The sequence below is a fragment of the Coturnix japonica genome, chromosome 1, assembly GCF_054131305.1.
Source record: "Coturnix japonica strain WE chromosome 1, WE-NBRP24, whole genome shotgun sequence".
NCBI classification, from domain to species: Eukaryota; Metazoa; Chordata; class Aves; order Galliformes; family Phasianidae; genus Coturnix; species Coturnix japonica.
In genome coordinates this window covers 125,662,101-125,678,256 of record NC_140663.1, presented here as the reverse complement: position 1 = coordinate 125,678,256, position 16,156 = coordinate 125,662,101, and the positions used below count along the sequence as shown (strand labels likewise).

At 39.5% G+C, this 16,156-nt stretch overlaps 1 protein-coding gene across 4 annotated transcripts in view; it reads right to left on the bottom strand.

Annotated features, from left to right (window-relative positions):
* LOC107306461 (E3 SUMO-protein ligase RanBP2-like) overlaps positions 1-16,156 on the bottom strand; it is a 29,597-nt gene that overhangs the window by 11,320 nt on the left and 2,121 nt on the right. For all 4 annotated transcript variants that reach the window (XM_085552124.1, XM_085552091.1, XM_085552102.1 and 1 more), the window contains exons 2-20: positions 15,759-15,826; positions 15,053-15,164; positions 14,294-14,446; positions 13,425-13,655; positions 12,577-12,722; positions 11,650-11,842; positions 11,028-11,118; positions 10,072-10,281; positions 8,862-9,040; positions 8,596-8,771; positions 8,167-8,290; positions 7,630-7,791; positions 7,130-7,267; positions 6,896-7,042; positions 6,223-6,402; positions 6,058-6,141; positions 5,462-5,600; positions 5,199-5,296; positions 139-4,699 (exon numbers count right to left, since the gene is read on the bottom strand). In XM_085552124.1, coding sequence (XP_085408250.1) covers positions 139-4,699; positions 5,199-5,296; positions 5,462-5,600; positions 6,058-6,141; positions 6,223-6,402; positions 6,896-7,042; positions 7,130-7,267; positions 7,630-7,791; positions 8,167-8,290; positions 8,596-8,771; positions 8,862-9,040; positions 10,072-10,281; positions 11,028-11,118; positions 11,650-11,842; positions 12,577-12,722; positions 13,425-13,655; positions 14,294-14,446; positions 15,053-15,164; positions 15,759-15,826 — 7,192 coding nt within the window. The remainder of the gene's footprint in view (positions 1-138; positions 4,700-5,198; positions 5,297-5,461; positions 5,601-6,057; positions 6,142-6,222; positions 6,403-6,895; positions 7,043-7,129; positions 7,268-7,629; positions 7,792-8,166; positions 8,291-8,595; positions 8,772-8,861; positions 9,041-10,071; positions 10,282-11,027; positions 11,119-11,649; positions 11,843-12,576; positions 12,723-13,424; positions 13,656-14,293; positions 14,447-15,052; positions 15,165-15,758; positions 15,827-16,156) is intronic.

Genomic DNA, 16,156 nt, shown 5'->3' with positions numbered 1-16,156 from the left:
GGAAGATTCACATATGTGCATTAGAACTGAAAGAAACTACATATTCTTAAGACAGAAGCAGTAACACAATGACTAGCATTAATAAACTGACTAACAAGTTGCACGCTTCAATCAATTACCAGATCAATGAACACTCACCTTTTTCCAGAATTTTAAATGAGAAGTTTGAGGGCCCATCTTGCGCCGAAGGACCCAGGTTGGATGCTTTGCTGTCCAAAGGTTTCTGAGGTGCACTACAGCTTTGGGGTGGTTCAGCTACTCCTGTTTTTTTCTGCTCTGCTTTCTGAGATGCTGAAATACCATCTTCGCTTTTTCTCGGAGGATTAAAGCTAAATCCAAAGAGGGAACCGGTGGCTGAAGTATTTCCAAATGTGAACGTCTTCGACTTTTCATTACTGAAAATGCTCTTGACAGATTCAGATCCAAAAACAAACTTTGGAGGGGAAACCACTGCTTTTGTTGGCGTTTCGGAGGTACTTGATACCTCTGAAGCTTCTACAGTGGTATCAGAAGCATCATCAACTTGGCTGAGGTCCGTTCTTTCCCTGGTAGTTTCTTCCAGTACAGCTACAGCGTTCTTACCACAAGGAGATTCTTTGGCTGTATTTGTACGAGAAACATGAGGTGTTATCAATGTGCCTTTCTCTTGGGCTTGCTTTGCTTCATCAAAAGTTTGCTTAAATGAGTCTGCAACATCCTGTAGTTTGAACCGCACTGCTAGCAGCTCTACTTTCCTTTCCCCATCTGCAAAATCGCATGCGGTCCACACCCATGCTCTGTCAGATCCTTTCATTTGTTGCATGTTCATATCTGGTGTTATTCTGTGGTTGGCACAGAGCTTTAGTACCTGATCCCTTCTCATTACTATACGCGCTTGTTTGCTGTCATAGTTCTGCAGTATCTTGATGTCCCCGATACCTCTCTCCTTCCACTGATTCGTGTCTCTATCATATCTATACAGTTTAGCTCTATGACTGAAGACAACTTGCTCATTTTCCTCGCCACTAGTCACTTCCACAAGGTCAGGCAGAGGTACTACGGGTTCAAAGTACTGCCCATCTCTCTCCTCTTCTTGAGTAAGATCAGAATCTTCATCTGTGCCCACAGATGTTCCACTCTGGTTCTGCTTAGCAGGAGATTTGGATGGACTCAAGGCAGACTTAAAGCTGAAATTAAAGCCTGATGTAGACTCTCCAAATCTAAACAGATTTTTCCTTACAGGGCTACTTGCAAGAGGTGATGCGTATACAGAGCTACTTAAACTGTCATCCAATGCTTCTTCACGCAATTCACAGTTACTCCACTCCACAGCAGGCCCAGTACCTTCAGCACTGGGCTTTGTAAGGCTGTCAGAAGTACCAGCGGCACAAGTAGAGTTTACGTTTTCTTCTTCTGCTAGTTTAGTTTTGTCATCTGTCAGAAATGTTTTGAGGTCTTTTAAGCCAGTCTTCATTTCTTCTGCTTTCTGTATAAGCTGAGCTGTCCTGCCTGTATCAACAAGTTTATGGGGTGTCTGCAGTGGTATATCTAGTAGTAGCTTCTGACATTCTTCAAACTTCTGTTTGAACTCCTCAGCCTGCTCTGGTGTTTTGAACTTTGCTGCCAGCTGTTCCAGCTTTGCATCACCATCAGAGAAGTCACTGGCCATCCACATCCACGCTTTGTCTGAGCCTGACAGCTGTTTCAAGTTCATTGTTGTTGTTATCCAGTGATTCGCACATACCTTCAGTACCTGCTCACGTCGCATTAGTATTCTTACTTTGCCATTAACTTCATTTTTAAGAATCTTCAGGTTGCCCACCCCACGTTCTTTCCACTGGCTTGTTTCTGGATCAAACCTGAACAGCTTTACTCTTTGGGAGTACAGCACCTTCTCGTCTTCCTCACCTGTAAATGGTTCTACCTTCTCAGGCATCTGAACTATTGGTTCAAAATGGATGTCATCACTGTCTTCAGTCTTGTACACATCATCATCCTTCTCACCAAAATCAGTAGAGGTGCTTGCTTTGTGACCAGTTTTAGAAGCTTTTGAAGAAAACAACTGTTCACCCGCACCTGAGAAGCCTTCAAAGTTAGGGTCTTTTTTGCCAAACTGAAAGCCTGCACTGGGGGTACTTTTTGCAAGATCAGCAAAAGTAAAAGTACTACTACTGTTCTGGCCAAAAGTAAACTCACCCTTGTCTTTGTCTGCTGTTTCTTGAGATTGGAGTGTAACTCCACTACCTGAAGGCAGTTCATTTTTGTCCTTTTCATCAATGCTTTTCAAGTCTGTTGTACACTCTTTGGGTGGATCATCTTTGTTAGTGGTATTTTTATTGGGTTCCTGTATGCCAAACTTAAATCCACCTGGAGGCATCAACATTGAAAAGTTAAATCCTTCTTTTGCAGGCTTTGCTTCTGCATCTGCAAGATTCTGAAATGCAAATGCTGGTGTTTTCCCTTGATCAGCATGACCAAACTTAAAGCTTTTTGCTAAGAATTCACACTTAAAACCCGTTCCCATCTGTCCTCCAGCAGGTTCAGACGATTTACTTTTCAAATCAGAAGTAAACAATGAAGCATCACTGGTGGACTTACTAGATGGATTTGGTGTTTGACAAGCTACACAAGCCAGTGAGGAGCCTTCGTTCCTTACAAGACAAGTATCACAATCCCACTGTCCTTCCTTCTTGGCAAAAAGCTCAGCAAACGTATTTTTCTGTGGTTTACTTGCATCAGTAGCAGAACCAAAGCTGGGAGCAGGAGGCGTCTGAACAGCAGATACTGGCACATTTGGTTGACTCTGAGATTTAGGACTCTGACAAGAACGACAGTTTTCATCAGTTGCTTCATTCTGGACGAGGCATACGGAGCAGTTCCACTGACCTTTCAGAGAAAAAGCAGTCCCCAAGTCATTCTGTGTGGTCTTTGGAGCATCTAGTCTTTCAAGTTTAAAGGAAAATTGTTGAAGAGATACTTCTGAATTAGTTTTGCTTGGATTCTGGCAGGCAATGCATTTTGAGGCTGTGGATTCATTTCTTACTAAACAGACGTTACAGTCCCACTGACCTTCCTTTTTAGCAAAGGCAGATCCCAATTTGTCCTGAGTGGCACTACTGCCAGCTTTGAAACTTGCAGCAGATTCACTTACTGGGATGCCACGTGTTTCCCACGCATCTGGATTTGGGCTTTGGCACGAGACACAGTTCTTCACAGTTCCTTCGTTCCAAACTAAACATACTTTACACTCCCACTGATTCTTCTTTAAGGGAGACTGTCCAAACCCACCAGAGGAATAGGTTTGTATGGCTTCCTTTCCAAATGAAAAAGTGGTAGGGGCAGTTGAAGTTGATGTAAAACTACCTTTGCTATCAGATTCACTGGTCACGCTGTCTTTTGAGAACCGAAATACAGAGTTCAAGATCCCTAATGTTGACCCGCTAGACTCCTGGTTATCTTGAGTTGTTGTCTCTTTAGCAGTTCCAGTGCTTGGAGTCATGGATGCATCAGTACTAGATCCCGAGGTTTTTAAAGTATTCTGACACTCCTCAAACTTACTTTTGAAAAGCATTGCTTCCTCTGGTGTTTTAAAACGAATTGCAAGCTGTTCTGGCTTTGGCAGCTCATCTGCATAATCTAAAGCATGCCATACAAATGACCTATCTGATCCAGCATTTGGAGCTAATTTCATATCAGTATTTATGTAGTGATTTGCACAGATTTTTAGTACTTGGTCCCTTCTCATCAAGAGACGGAATTTGCCGGATACTTTATGTTTCAGTATTTTCACGTTTCCAATACCTCTTTCTTTCCATTCTTTAGATTCTGCATCAAATCGGAAGAGTTTAGCTCTGTTGCAGAAGAACTCTTCTTCATCTTCCTCGCCTGTCTTTACTTCAATCTTGTCAGGGAGTGGCACCACAGGATCAAAATGAGGTCCATCATCATCCTCATCTCCACCATGGGTGCTTCCTCCCTCTGTTTCATGACTTCTATTGGCCAAATCAGAATTTGAAGTTACAAATAACTGCTTGCTTGGCTCCTGGAAGTTAAACATATCACTCTTTTCAAAAGCTGGGTTTTTATGCACGTTTTGTCCTATGCTTTCTGTAAAGGAGACACCTGAAGTATGTTTATTACTGAAACTGAAGACATTTCTTTGGCCATTTGCATGACTGTTAACTCCTTTTTGATCAATGCATCGCTCATCTGGTAAAGGTTTGTCTGATGTTAAAAGCTTCAAAAGGCGTTCACTGCTATTAAAAGCTCCATTAGCAGGCTGTGTGGCAGCTAGAGGAGAAGAAAAGGTAAAGTCTCCATCATTAGATTTGAAGTTAGTGTTGAATTTAAAGGGTGTTGGCTGAGGTGGCTTTGATCCCTCAGCTGGCCCCGGCTGCCCAAATTTAGCTTTTGAAAATTCTACCACTTTGGATTCTGCAGGTTTTAAAGTTGTGGATGCAACTGATGGTTTCGTGAAATAGCCTGGTTCGGGTAGTGGTGGATTTGTGCTCGCCTGTGGAACCCCATAGTTGTAGTAATCATCACCTCCACGAGGAGAAATGATTCCAGCAGCAGGAGCCTCAAAACGCAAAGGTGTACCATAGATGTCTTGAGGAAACACACAGGCAGAAGTGTTTTGCAGAGGTGGCGTGTGGATTGGTTGTTGATAAGCATATATATGTTGCTGAGGTGCAAGTCTGTTCATGCCATAGACAGGTGCCTAAAGAAAAAAAACAATTATTTCATTGTGGAAAAGGAGAACATGGTCTTAGGGCACTAAAGCTCATGCAACACGTACTCTTAATAACAAGGTATAATTTCAAATTAGATTTCAACTCTAATCACTTGTCCAAATCTTGAATGGTATCCGAAAACAAGGACTGGAGAAGCATAAGATGAACTGACTCATTTTTCTTTAATATTGAAAAAAAAAGTCAAAACCACCACGTCCCCATACTATTTTGGGGAAAAGAACATCACTGACACCAAGCAGTGGACATACATTAGCACCTTATGAACGTGTTTTGCTGGCTGTTTCTTCCAAACCCCATATCTCAAAGATTAACCAATAATGGATCTTTCTGCCTGTCTCCAGAAGACCTCAAGTTTAGTAAATGCTATCTAGGGAACTACAGTGATATCCAACCACACACAAAATCAAAACCAGGTGTTTTCAATACATTAATAGAAAAGGCTTGAGCAGAAACATTTGTCCTCACCTTTGTTGGTGTTACATTGGTTGCAGCAGTTCTCAGAAGATACTGTGAGTTATAAGCAGGTGACTGGCTATAGTAAACAGATGGGCCAGTGGTAGCAACTGAAAAGGAACACCAAGAGTTTATATCCAGTTTCTGTTACTGACTTGAATGAAGTTTCCCCAGGGACCAATTTTACTCATTCATCTCAGAACACTGTCAAAAGGATTTAAGAAGTTTTACTCCATTTAGCTAAGTGTTTAATTAAAAATTTAGCATCAACTTACCTGTTAAAGGAGCTTCATGAAGATTTTGTGCTCTCTGATAACCATCTGACATAGTATCTGTTCCATAGCTTTCAGTAGGCCACCGATGAGATGACACACTTACATTGGAACTATTAAGTTTCATTTCTTGCATTTCATTCTATTAAAGATAGTGTTTCAGTTAAGAGAACGTAAACATACTACACAGATACTTGAAGAAAACTTAAGGAATGATCCCTGCACTCCTTTGTTATTTAAAAGCATGCTCAAAGTCAGAGAAAAAGAAGAAAAAAAAAGACCCCACGCTGTACAAAACTGAGACTGTTCCCTGAAGCTAGAAATAAAAAAAACAGAACCGAGAGGACAACAGCTAAGCTGAAGAAAACAGAACTTCCTGCACACACAGTCCTTAGGACTACCTCCTATAACTGAGTAACAAATCAAAGTTTGTAGGCAATACAGTTTTATACTTAATTTAAGCAAATGCTTACAGCAGTAACCTTCACTGAGTTAAGTTGTAGTCCAGTAAGTGAAGGTTAGTTCAATGGTAGGGTTACAAAGCAGTTACCAGAACAAAGAGATCAACTGTCCTGCATATAGTGACAGAAGTTGTTTACCTTTAAAGCTTCCACTTGCTGACACAACATTTGAAGTAAGGACTTGTGATCTTCTGCCCATTGAGGGAGAGTCTTAGGAGAAAACTGGAAAGAAAAAAAACTAATTGAACTTGAGTTTTTTATTCAAACGTAACACGTCCCAAAAAGTGTAACTGGCTAACATACCTTGTAGGCATTAGTTGGTGAAAAAGATAACTTTTTCGGTGATGGAGTTGGATGTTTTACTTCCAGATCTGCAGCTTGTGAGATATTTCCGGAGGCAAAACTTTCCTCTTCCTCATTCTCTCCAAGCTCCTGGATCACTGCATTCAGCATTTCCGTCACAGTTTCAACAGATACTGGCAACTAGAAATTTATTTGAAATGCAAGTCATGATAGCAGCTCTTCCTCAGAGCAAGAGACTGTGTTCTGATCTATGGCTGAATAGTTCACAAGGCTTTCCTTACAGAAATTTTAGGAGGTTTTTTTTGTTGCTCCTTTTCCCCCCAGGAAAGCCCTACATCTGTTAAAATTCATGTAAGAGGATAATTCACACAGGCATTAATTCTACTTGGAAACTATCAACCTCACTAAGAAGACAGTGAGCAAAAGCCATTTGTTTACACAAAAGCTGTCATCTACAGAGTCAAAAACATTTCATAATCTGATATCTTCACAGAAGCTCCCCAGGATATATCATCTTAACGGTGTACAGCCAGTTATATGTCCTGAGGGAAAACAATAAGTTTGACTTGCCACAAAGCAAAGTCTGTTTTAAAAAGACTGACTTGAAAGCAAATTGTTTCATTTTGCAGCCACTCCACCTCTCAAAACAAGCTGTTAAGCAGGAATTACTTACTTTGTCAGCTACTGATGGATCAGAGGAGCTTTCATCAATGATCTTCATCAGGTAATGTTTTCTTTTAAGAAGATAGGTTTTGTGTTCTTCTTGTTCTTCTGGCAACATATCATCATTCTCAATCTCCTCTGCCTTTCTTTGGCAAAGCTAAGCAACAGTATATTGGTTGATAAGAATCGGTCAGAACACAAGTAAAAGAAAAGCATTTTGAGGTAATGCAATTTACAAACTTACAATGGCAAGATTCCAGTATGAAACCACGTTCTTAATAGCTTCAAATGCTAATAAAGCATCATCAGTTCTGCCTTCAACCGCATCCAACATTGCAAAAGCTATATGCGCCTCTTCTTCATAGTCTGCAACCTGAAAGACCTACAACCAAAACAAAAGATAAGTCACATGTAACACATATGTGGATACTTGGAACAGTCAGTGACTGCAAACATCTAGTAAGTAATCAGATAGGAGAAGGTTAATGATATTAGCTTTTCAAGAAAGCTGGTACTAACAGAGTTCAGTGTCTTCCAATCAGATAATTTCAAAACTAAGAAAAGGTCAGCAGAAAGATACCACTGAATCTCAGCATTAGCAGTCTTACTGCATTAGTTGTACAATAACAAAAAAAACCACCAAAAAACCATCAACACAAAACACACAAAAAAACCAAACAATTCACATGTAAGCTTGTGATATACAATCCCTCTTACTCTCATCTCTGAATAATCAATCTGTACCTGAATATCCATACTATGGAAATGTTTGAAGAGAGGATCAGTAGGTTCAGGGATACTTTTGTGCTTTTTGATAGTTTTCAAACTAGGCAAAATTTTCTTCCAATAGTAGACACTTCTTCCAATGTATTCTTTCTGGTCATAGAAGGAGTTAAGACTAATGCCCTGTAGAAGAAGAGAAAAATCGAACTATCGCAGAAAATTCCAATAAAATGTTATCCATACTTTTTCTTCTCTGTTGTTTTTTTTCTTGAGAAGTTTTAAGAATTTTTACCTGACAGTTGTGATATATTTCAGGAGGTCTTTCTATAGTGTTACAGAAAGTAACACACAGAAAGAAAATAATATTACTTTTACCTGTGCTGTTAAGAGAGTAGTGAGCTAGAGAGTACTTGTCAGATAAGATAGTTGCTCTAGTCAGCCTGTCAAAATTAGCAGAAGGTCTCAATACTACATTCTCATCTGATTTTATTTAGTCTGTTAAGTTTGCAAAATTATAGAAAAACAGATGGTACTTAGTTGCAAATAATCTTAACTTACTGTTTTTTGCAGGCTTCTTGCCCAGTGTATAATTAAGGCAGGCTGAAGGCCATGTTTCTCCAGGGCTCGCAGAGTACTTAATCCATGCTGTACAAGAAGCTTCAGTTTTGTCGCCGAGTCTGGTCTGAATATCAGAAGAAATATTCCTCAATGAGTATTCCCTCTTCTTCATATGTTCACTTGTCATTTGTTTGATGCATATAACTAGCTAGTTTAGGACTAAAACTGCTTTTCTTTACAAATGTAGTATTATAAAATGTAAAACCCATTTTTAGAAAGTTCTAAAGCATCTCACACCCCTACAGCAACAAACCTTTAACATTCAAAGTATGTTAAACCAAAGGAATTGGATTTACTCAACCTATGGGAATCAATTCAGAAGCCACCTAGAAGTTTAGTTGAAGTATTTCCCAACTGAAGAAGCCTTACGTTGTTTTTTTCTGCATAAGAGTACGAACAGCATCCCACCAAGCTCTTTGCTTCTCAGTATAGTACTGTTTGCACAGCAGCAATGGTAAGAAAGGAGGCTGATGTGTACCATAGTGAATATTAAACTTCTCTTGCAATTGTAAGCTGCTAGTGAACACCATCCCGAGTAAAAATACCTGTTTTTGTAAAGATAAACAAACAGATGACATTAGGTACCAGAAGAACCTGCATTTAATTGCATTTAACAACTTGGAAAGTTTACTTACTTCAAGGTCCAACAGGCAAATGGATTCAGGAGCATCTGTTTCAAGCCTTGATGTTTCTTGGGGCAAGTGAAAAAGCTGTTTCAATAATTTCCGCAGTGGGAATAACACTGACATAGAATTCCACTGCAGGCCAAGCCACACAAGGTGCTGGAGACTACCACAGTGCAGTCGAACAGCACCTATTAAAAAAAAAGAAGTTGTAAGAAGCTAGGATCCGCTTCCTGCTTAAGAAGACCTGTATCTGAAAGATGGGTTTCACTACAAGAGAAGGAGCTCTGAATATTTCTTCCATCAAAGGACTTCTCCAGCAAACTTCTCCCACCTGTTTGCCTCTGTCTAACAAGCTGGAACTAAGAATTTTCAAGTAAGATGTAGCATTCTTCAAGTGATTTCTGCGCCTATTTATATTATACAAATAACTTCTGAAGCAATATCTATTTCATAGAAATGCACACCTTTCTTTTGTCAAAGTGAAAAACAGAGATATCATACTTCTCTAACAGAGAAAAACTTTAGCCTATGAGCAATAGGCACAAACCATTTTTTAAATATTGTATTACATATTTTAAAACATTATGAACAAACTTCTTCAGAGAGGCCATACTAGCATAAACTTTCATTGTATATATAAAATACACATATATTTAAAAAGAGAAAGGGCCATAAGTCATATTGCTTTGCACCCTGATCGGTAGTTTTAGATTGGACAGTCTACACATTTTTCTAACAGCTAAGCAGAAGGCTACTTGTGCCCTACTCTTTCTACACTCAACTTCAAAGCCAGCCTTCATCATCAAGTTAAGCTTAAAAATGGAAAGATCTCATTAGTTCACAACTCATCCTGAAATTATTTCATTTTTATGCTTTTAACCTGTATTCACAGATTACACATAAATAAGTATGTGCCTTATTAGCACTTACTAGAGTACAAACATGAAAAGCTAAACCAGCTTCAACTGGAAATGAATCAGAACACACCAGAAGACAACAGTGTGGAAGCAGGAAGCATGTGAGAAATTCTTCAGAACCTGGCATGATGACACTGCCTCTCAGCTACAGCTGAAAGTGAAACTTCTTGCAAATCACTCGCTGATAAGAACAATGATGAGCAGCTATTACAGACACTTGTCTTTTGTTGCAACTGAAGCATTTGTAGAAGAACCTCTAAAACAGAGTCACAATTACATTGAGTTTAAGCAACCACTCTTACCAATATCGTATTTAATAAGTTCTCCTTGCACTGGTGCTTGTGTACTGACATCTCCCATATCATCTGTGCTGAGGAAAGATCTCTCTCTACAAGCTCCACTCCCAAAGAGGCTTTCAAACAATGTAAATAAGCCACTTTTGTTTGCAAAAGATTCCACAATCTCTTTCAAGAAGTCTTCCTTGCCATGGCTTAAGTTCAACAGCATATGACCTAGAAAAATGTAATTTCATGTAAGAACAATCAACTTAATCAAGGACATCAATATTTGATGCAATGGGTCATTCTTGCTACTTTAGACTGGGAATCAAGATTTCCCCTTAGAAATTTGTAAATATCGTAAGTTACACTCTCCCTATAATTAAGTCAGTATAGCATATGGGCTGACAGCAGTCTCAAGGCATTTTTAAATCCAGCTCTCCAGAATTACATATTTTTATTATAAGGGCACCGCAATTGCCTTCAAAATAAGTAGCTGTCAGTCTCATCTGTTCAGGAACAATTCAACCTGATGCCTGGTGTTCTCTTTGTTTTCACCTAGAGCCCATAGAAAAGTGCAGACTGAAAAAGACTGCCAAAGCTTTACAAAAGTAATAGTAACAAAAAAAAAAGCAGCAATCCTGTTGGAACAAAAAAAGGGAACAAAAACGACAAGAGAAGAGCAATATTTTCTTCTACATGTGGGACTAGCAGTGCTTACAAATAGTATATTAGTTGGCATAAACCAGCAGTCTAGGATTCATTATATCTTAAATGTCATGGAGATAAAAAGAAAAAGCCCATTACACGTCAGGATCAAACTTCTGTTTTGCATTTCATATGCAGCCAAAAACCAGAAAGTTTTATAGCATATTCCAAGACACCAAACATGTTCTTTAACAAGCCATTAACGCTGAAATTAGCTATACATAAGATTAAAACAGAACTACGGAACACTTATAATGAGTAATTTTTATTACCAGACTGGCTTTTTCGGTCACAGGCCAACATTTCCAGCATATCTTGTCCAGTAGGATCTCCTTTTATTAGCTTCAACTTTGGTTTAGGAATCTGGCAAAGAAAGAAAAGAATGGTTACAGCTTCTTTCTTCCCTGAAAAAGACACAAGGTGAGTAATTGTAACAACTGCAAATAGCTTTCAGAGCACACAAGAGAAAGTAATCTTTGAATGCAAGCAGTTGTTCAAAACTGAAAACAGGTTTTATTTCATTAAGCAAAGATTAAAGATTGATCAAGCTCTGTTGTCTATGCAATAAGTATGTGAGAGCTACTCAAGTCATTCCCCTCCCACCCATACCAATAATCTTAATATTAGTTATTTTAGCTGCACTGCAGAAAAGTCAACAGCCTTTAGGAAATACACTCATTAGCCTTTAAGGGTTAACTTTATGTCTGACAAGTGAAACAGTTGATATTTTCTTCAAACCAGATGAAATCTAAAGAACTGAGAAAGAATAAGATGTGGTGAGGAGAGAGCCTTAAAAACAGCAGATAATTTTTGGAATACAGGTATGCAGTGTGTGTACAGTGAGAATGTTCAAGAACTGCAATAACTACAGGCACAAACCGAACAGTGACTTACGTAGAAACTTTTCAAATAACACAATGCTGCGAGTTCACATGCATCTCTCCATTGTGCTTCATTGTTCTGGGCCATTTTCAGCAGGAAAGTTCCAGCATGCATGTAGAAGTGTCCTTTCATTTCAAGGAAGGTACGAGACAGCTCATCAGGTCCATTCACATACGGCTTCACAGAGTGAAGCACGTGATCAAAACTAGAATATAGAAAAGATTCATCTTCAGCTAAGTCCTGGTAAAAGCTATCGCGTGCTTCAGGTCAGTGTTATTTAGCCGTGAATGAAGTAACTTCATCATTCAACTGCTACTGCCATTTCTGTAGCTTAACCCTGAATTGCACAAGGGAGCAGGACAATGGCCTTGAGCTCCCAGAGCTCTGAACTCTGTTTATTGAAGTGAAATCAATAAAACTCAGTATGAAAATAAAAGTAAGGGAAATAAATGAACACAGATCTTCAATTAATTGGCTACAAACATAGTTTTGTACTACTCCAGCTGTGGCACAGACAACAAACCTTGAAGTCAGCTGGATTAGCTGTTTTCCCACAAGAAGAATGCAGGTGGCTTCCTATCTCCCACTTATAGTATACACCTAACAATCTTAGATATTTTAGTATGTTGTATTAACTTCACCAGGACAAAGCCCATCCACAAGTGTCTGAGAAATGTAAATTAACTGAAGTAAAGCACAACATCCTCATGCTGAAGTGAAAGAAGATAACTGGCACAGAGTATCACTGAGTCTTCACTGAAGCTTGTAGCTTGGGGATCAAGCCGAGTAGATTTTTGTTTCATGGTTAGTACAGAGGAATCCCTCCCTCCCATTCACAAAATGGCTACTCAGTGAAAATGGTGCCTGCTAGAAGTTCTGTATCCCAGAAAGAATATTCAATTTCCTTTTTTTAATAATACTGAAAAGTTAAAACAATACCTTTCAAGTGCCTCTCTGCATTCTCGAACATCTCTAGAAGCAAGTGTCATTTTAACCAAGCTAGAATAAGCCAGCAGATGATCTTTCTTGATAGCTCTCCAATTATTTTTATCAGACTCCAAGTCTCGTGCTGATTCAAGGTATTCCTAAATAAAAAAGTTCACCAGAGAATAAGAAACTATCATCCTTCTATGAAAGCAAGAGCTTCTCCAGAACACACTAGTACATAATCCAGTTTCCCGGATGAGACACTAACATATTCTTCAGCAGCAAAGTTCTAGGAACTATCTGTCTGAACAATTCCCTCCCTGACAGAGCTGCTGTACCTAACTTTGTATTTTGAAGCTAAACCTACACAACTCTATAAGGTTTAAGAAAATCCCAAGTGTAATGGAACTCCAAGCTCACAGGTTGAACCAACACGTGAGCACGTGAGAGCCTGGAGCAGGAGGTGGGATACAGCCACCCTTTGTCCCAGTGGTGCTTCCGGGAGCATGTGTGCAGCCTGAGTCTGCGTGGGTTCCCCCTCCCCTGCCTTTCTCCCGTGGCACAAGATTATGAACAGGAGAAGGCTGCATTCCTCAGTTTGCCCCTTTTTCCAAATGGTTACTGGGAGTTGTGAGTTAATTTCTCTTTAATAGCTCTTCCTACAGCACCTATTTCTCAAATAAAGGTTTTGTCATCACCTTTATTTGCTCTACACCCAAGTAAATAATTGGTTTCAGCAGACATTACATTTGAAGGAGTTAAGTCACTTGAGAATTAGCTGCCACTGTAACCATACTCAGAGAATAACATCAGTTTCAAGGTTATGGAAGATTATGACAGATCAAAATATGATTAAATACCTCCAATGTCTTTATGACACATGAACACCATTCCAAGCTTGAGTCTAAAGGTATTTTTTTCTCCGCCTCCTGACAATGAAGCACAGCATCTCTTAATCTATTATTTGAACGGTAGAGAGCAACCAGTCTGATGTTAAGGTAGATATCGTCTGGTCTCGCATAGAGTTCTGTTTGAATCATATCAAAGAGCTGATTCCATCCATCTTCACCTTTATGCTCCAGTAACTGCTCCTATCAAATAGGAAGGCAATGTGTTAATATTTCATTTTCCATGAGAGCCTCTTCAGCAACTACATTACCTGCTTTCTCACTGCCACTACAGAGTACATTACCCAAACTACTCTGAAAAGCTGTTGGGTGCTACAGGGAGTTTAACAAGTACTTTACAAGTGAGAAAAAAAACCAAAACTCTGGAGTTTGCATCTTGTAGATGCTGAGTTAAGACTGTGAAACCATTTGGCTCAAAGATGGCACACCTTGATACAGAACAGCTTGTCTAAAAACTAAAAAACAAAAAGAAAAACACACAAAAAACCCACCAACCACCACACAAAACCCCAAAGCACAAGCCTCAAGACTTCAATATCATTGCTGTTGTGCTACAGGAAACTAAAACCTGTACAAAAGTGAGATTGTATGACTGAAAGCATTTGTATACACAGTGTTTGGGAATCACAGCATCTCCTACATTCTACAGTTTTTAACTCAAATAAGGCAAACCTAGAAAGCAGTGTAGTCGCATCACAGAGGCAATACTTAACCTATCTCATCTTGACCTCTTGGATACTATTAAGTGATGGCTTCTCCATCACTTAAAGAAACTAAAGTTGCTTTTAGGCACAGAACAGAGAATAGAAGTTAGAATTTACCTTCAATCTGTAAGCAGCAGGATTCCCAGGGAAGAGCCTGGCAGCTTTCTCAACCCAGTACTTGGCTCTTCCATCAGTGATGTCGTTATTGCATAGCAACTCTGCAATCTTCAGTACAAGGTCTTTCTGGATGGGATTCAGCTCAACAGAACGCTGGTTTTCCCCATGCACACACCCAAGAAAAAAGGTTACTAGTAACTTGATCTTGCAATCCATATAGAACAAGAAAGAAAATACGTCCCCCACTAAACAGAGCCAGCGAGACAAATCAGAACCATCAATAAGCACTTTCTCACTACTTTAAGAAAAGCCTCCCTTGTGGAAGGCTTACATTAGTTTGTAACACCCAGACAACTGCTGGCATTCTGAACACTGCAAGAGAAATAACGCCAAAACCAGCTCCTCTGCCTCTACCACCAGCTGCTGCTCTACTCAGACAGCTGGACTGGGAGGATCTCTAGTTTAACCTAATATAGAGATTTCTGAAAAACAGAATTGAGTCACAAAGACAGATAGTACTACACTGTGCTGGGAACAAGACTTTTGGGCACACCCTCTCCCTCCCCAAAGCCTGAATAATGACTGTGAATTTTGCATTTATACGCTTGCCCTGTTCACTCTACCTCTGAGAAAACAAACAAAAATTGTACAGGGGTTACAGATTCCTAGTCCAAAGGATATCAGAGCAGGCAGCACAAAGACCAAGTCCATTTATGAAGGAATAAAGCAGGACATCAGGGAGGTGAGTGAAGTGCTTACCTTGTAACACCCAAAAGCTTTTTCTATGTTATCCTGAGCTTCATAGATCTGTCCCAGAAACCTGTGAGCTTTGGGATCTCTCTCTTGGACACTGAGATAAATAGAAATATATCTACAGAGTAAACAGAAGAACACAAAACAGAAGGGTCAGTATTTCTCAGTAATACAAGTCCCCCCCACACCCTGCAGCTAACGTGGGAATTTAATCTGCCATCACACACAGTATCACAGTCTCGTGCGGGTTGGAAGGGACCTTAGAGATCATTGAGTCCAACCCCCGGGATTTGAGCCTCCTGTGTAGCAGAGCGGCACTTCTACCTGTTCTGCCATACAGGACACCTAGTCATATTTAGTTCTGGGTGCTTGATCTAGACCCTCAAGTAAGGAACATTATTTCTACAGGTACAGATGCTACATATTTGCCTGCAAGTACTGGCCTTTAGTAAATAAAGCAGCAGCTCACAGGAACTGTAAGAAGTACATAATACAGTGGCATAAAAGACATTCCAACCATATTGGTTTTTTACAGCACCATGTAAGTACCCATCTTTACGTTGGTGTTTTAGGAGGATTTAAGTGGCACCAAATTCTTCCATTTACTGCTGCCTTAAAACAGCACGATAACAACCTTCATTTCTCCACTCTACATCATTCAGCTTTTCTATTACACATTAAAGAACAGAACAACATACAGAACATTTATTACCTTTTAGCAAGTTCATATTCTTTTATTTCAAAATACAGCTTAGCAAAAAGGAATCCTTTCAACGATCTCTGAAGGAAAGAAAATATGACAGGTACATTTTAGATATACAGCACTTCTGAAGTAATTGTCAGCTACTTGTTACATTTCATAAACACTTCTGACCTAAGAGAGAAGAATGGGGTTGTCTACATTGAAGCTTTTTTTTCCTGTAATATACCTACGTTACACAAGAAAATAAATGCCAGCTCCTCCTGTTCATGCTTCTGTCACCGTCATCTCCTGCCTGCCCTGCCCTCTGTTTTGCCTATTGGCTTTTATAATCTTCACTTTTATTTCCTTGTTCTACCCTTCAGTCGATACCTTTGGAGAGGTGTGTTTCACCTTTTACTCACAGAGTG